The following is a 4,174-nucleotide window of genomic DNA, read 5'->3' as shown; positions in this document are numbered from 1 at the left end:
GCTCTTAGAGGTGGCCGGGCCCTTTAAGGAGGCACCATTCTAGGCCGGGAAGCTGATTTCCTCTTCCCTCCCATTGGCAGTGGGGTGGGGTGCGGTGGGGGCGCCTCATAACCCGGAACTGAAGGCCTCGAATCGCCGGAGCCGCCAATCCGCGTCCCGGAAGGAGCGAGCTGCGGGGTTCGAGCCAGTGAGTGAAAGCGGCGCCGCCCGCCGGTCGCAGACGCCGCAATGCTGGTGTCCCCCGCCTCTTCTTTTAGGGCTCTCGGAAGGAAAGAGGGCGATCAGCGTGTATCCGCGCCGCGCCTCTTCGCACGTCTGTTCCCCAAATAGGGCCCCTTATCCCGGCCGCCCCGGTCCCTGCGCGGACTGGGCGCATCTTCCCGGCTTCACCGCGGCGCCCAGACTGTCTAGCGTCCCCGTCCCGGTCCCCAGTCCCTGCCCTGTCGCCGGAGCGGTCACTGCCCCGCCCCGCGTTCTTCCGCTGCCACCGCTGCTGGCACCATGGGCAGTGAGCAGAGCTCCGAGGCCGAGAGCCGACCCAACGATCTGAACTCCTCAGGTCGGTGCCCTAACTTCCTGCTCTCCTCCAGCCGGCTGGTCTGCTCGCGAGCAGGCTGCCTCCCAGGACGGCCGGCGGCAGCGCGTAGAAAGCCTTCACCATGCTTCCTTAAAAAAAAAAAAAAAAAAAAAGTAACCGTCTGTCCCAGCCTTGATTTCCCCTAAGCCAATGCAGGCACCGAGGCCCATTATTAATTTTAAAAACAGCCGTTTCTTCAGCTGCAGTGTAATCTTTTTAACAATGACCTGATTAATTTTTGGCTCTAGTATTGGCCACTGAGATACTGAGATTCGGTTCACACAATGGATGGATCATAAACAGGACCTCCAAAACTGGCTTTCTTAAAAAACGGGTTTAAGATGTGTGATAGCTGTACAGTCTCCCTGAACCTTTGGATATAAAGGTTTCCAGAAACTGCCTTTTCCCCTCAGGTGTCTTGGCTTCTTTTCTGATAGTATAGAAGTTGGTCAAATGGCAAACTCTTCTATTCTCCTCCTGTCCATATTTTTGTAGTTTGAGGTAGGAATGGGAAAATTACTATGCTGAGAATATAGTGAGTCCTCAAAAAAAAAAAAAAGTGTTTAATTGAGGAACATTTCCCCCCCTCCCTTTTTTTTTTTTTTTTTCCTCCACAAATCCTGGGACTGCTAGGAATGCTCTGAATAAGCTTCAGGCCTGCTAATTCTAATTAACTCTGGGACCTATAAAGTGTCCTGGTTTTAGAATTGCTCTGTTCCTGGTAGAATTTGTCATTCTGAAAAGTACAAGCTAACAGATCTAGGGATTATTCACTTTGAAGGATGTCCTTCAGGATTAGTTCAGACCTGAGTTGTGGGGGGGTTATGTTGGAACAGCTTTTAAAGGTGAGCAACATCAACTAGCTTTGTTAACATTCTTTCCTCAGAATATCATATGTTATAACAAACACAGTAATAATGGCTGCCTCTCAATTTCTTGCCCCTCAGGTCAGAAGCAGTTTGGGGAAAGGGGGGTGGCATTTTTAATTTCATTGTTCACCCGTGAACTAACATCATAGGTTCATGCCTGATGTTAGAATTTGCCTATTCCCTCAAGTGCTTTACATATGTTTATGTTTAATCTTTACAGTACCTTCATTTTAAGGATAAGATAATAGAGGCCAGTTAGAATGTTGTGAAGAAGGTATTTCTCCACTGGAGTCTGGGGAAGGAGGAATCACACTTATAATGGGAAAGATTTTTGTCATTGCTTTTATAAAATGTTAGGTGATTTGCCAAAAGTGATTAAGAAATCTTTCTTGAAGAGGAATGAAAGTAGCAAAGATTTCTTTTTTTTTTTTTTTTTTTAGTTGTTGATAGACCTTTATTTTATTTATATGTGGTGCTGAGAATCAAACCCAGTGCCTCACACATGCCAGGCAAGTGCGCTACTACTGAGCTATAGCACCAGCCCCACAGAGGTTTTTCTAAAAGAGTGAATGCCAAGAATCAGGAGACCAAATTCCAGAATGCAAAGCAGTTCAGTAACATCTCCTGGATGCACCTTTGAGACATGGCCATGATAAACCTGAGAATACTACCCCTCTAGAATGTAACACACTTCAAGAATTCATTCTTGCCCTAACCAGGAAGATGTTTGGGGGGCAGGTCTTGGTTTGGGAATCCTTTATGGTTTGAATTTCTTTCCTCCAAATGGATTACATTTTCCTAAGGATCCTGAAATTGACCTGCCTCTGTAGCGGTTCTCCAAACTTTTGAATTTTGCCTGGGCCTAGAATAGACCTGTTGATTGTTTCTGTCCATGGAGTAATGCTGTAACAGAGGTAAAGGGACTGGAGTTTCAAGAATAGATCTATCATCTGAGTTGAGACCAGGGGCTTTCCCCATGACTAGACTCTATTATAAACACACCTGGCGGGCTGTGGTAAGGTAGATAGCTTTGCAACCCTATTTGCACCAACAACCCATGCATTCCCAACTAACTTTTCCTAGTATTGATCTTGGTCAAATCACAGCCAAATTTTGTACACTCATTTCCTCATTTGTAAAATAGGGACATATGTCAGAAGGATCAGGGGAATCAAAGGAAAAGTTTAAAACACAACCTGCCTATATTTTAGTGTACTGAATAATAAAATGTCTAGTTGTGAAAGTTCATACATGTTATATTCCTGTAATGCTTGGATTTTTTTTAATACCACAGAAAATAGAGGTTCTCCAAGAATTCATCCTCCTACCTAAAAAAAAATCTAGATTTTATGATGTAAAAATACTCTTTCTAATTATTACATTGAAAACAGCTGTGGTGAAGCAGAGTGCTACTATGCAGTTCCTGAGCAGTGTAACTTTATTTTCAGTGACTCCTTCTCCAGCTAAGCATAGAGCCAAGATGGATGATATTGTGGTTGTAGCTCAGGGCTCTCAGGCCTCACGGAATGTCAGCAATGATCCTGATGTCATCAAGTTACAAGAGATTCCAACTTTCCAGCCCCTTTTGAAAGGTAAGGGGTTGCATTTTGTCTTATGTGAACTTGCCAGAGAGGTTTATATGGCTCCATTATTGTCTCCCTGGGTCTTTCCTTAAATGGCATCTTCTCCATGAAGCCTTCCTTGGTTACCCTATTTCAAATTATAGCCCTTTTCTCTGCTTGGTTTTTTTTTTTTTTTCTGTAGCATTCAGTCACCATTGACCTCTACTATAAATTTGTTTACTCTGTTTTTCTGCTGTAATATGAACTCCATTATGGCAAAAACTTTCTATGTGTTAAAATTGAATCCCCAACACTTGAAATAGAGCCTAATGTACAGTAGGGACTGAGTAATGAATGAATAGTGTTGGAGTTGGCCCTTCCCTATTGTATTTCCCTGAAAAGATTTTAATTCTTATTTGTGATCTAGGCTATGGCTTGATTAGTTTAGACCCACAGAAAAACTTTTACAACCACTGATGCATTTATAATTAATTCTGGCAAGTATTTTGCATCAGAATGTATTTATGAGAGGCAAGAGCACCCACTTGATAAGCGTATTTTGAGGTCATATGAAGGCCATAACTTTATTGTTTTTATATCTGCATTAAGTGGTAGAAATGATTTTTCTGTTAAGTGAACAGTATTTATGCTGTAGTTCCTCAGGAATCTTCCTCCCCTCAATCCCATGTCCATCACCAAATGAGAAAACCATGAATTGTAAGGCCCAGTTTATTTAACCTGCACCTTGATTTTCTGTTGCTATAACTTAATACTGAAGACTCGGTAATTTATTTGTTTACTTTTTCAGTACTTGGAATTGAACCCAGTGGCACTCTTATCAATGAGCTATACTTCTTGCCCTTTTTATTTTATATTTTGAGATGAGGTCTTGATATGTTGTCCACACTGTCCTTGAATTTGTGATCCTCCTGCCTCAGCCTCCAGAGTAGCGGGATTATAGGCTTGTGCCACAGTTCACAGCTGGACTGGGTAATTTATAAAGGATTTATTTACCTTACAGTTCTGGAAATCCAAGAGCTTGACACTGCTACCTGCGTGGCATCTAGTGAGGACTTATATGTTAGGTCATGACATGGTGAAGGATATCACATAGCTTGCTCCCTCTTCCTTTTGTAACAAAGACATTAATGCAGTCTTAGGTTCCC

General features: G+C 43.0%; 1 protein-coding gene across 3 annotated transcripts in view; it reads left to right on the top strand.

Annotated features, from left to right (window-relative positions):
• Positions 1–124: 124 nt before the first annotated feature.
• Positions 125–4,174, top strand: part of Borcs5 (BLOC-1 related complex subunit 5) — a 120,189-nt gene continuing 116,139 nt past the window's right edge. For 2 of the 3 annotated variants that reach the window (XM_077798713.1, XM_077798715.1), the window contains exons 1-2: positions 194–559; positions 2,895–3,038. In XM_077798713.1, the coding sequence (XP_077654839.1) occupies positions 502–559; positions 2,895–3,038 (202 nt within the window). In that variant the 5' untranslated portion in view covers positions 194–501. The other variant, XM_077798714.1, reaches the window with a different exon arrangement.

The sequence above is a fragment of the Urocitellus parryii genome, chromosome 5 (genome assembly GCF_045843805.1).
Source record: "Urocitellus parryii isolate mUroPar1 chromosome 5, mUroPar1.hap1, whole genome shotgun sequence".
Taxonomy (NCBI): Eukaryota; Metazoa; Chordata; class Mammalia; order Rodentia; family Sciuridae; genus Urocitellus; species Urocitellus parryii.
The sequence above is the reverse complement of the archived record's forward strand: the minus strand, read 5'-3'. Positions and strand labels throughout refer to the sequence as shown.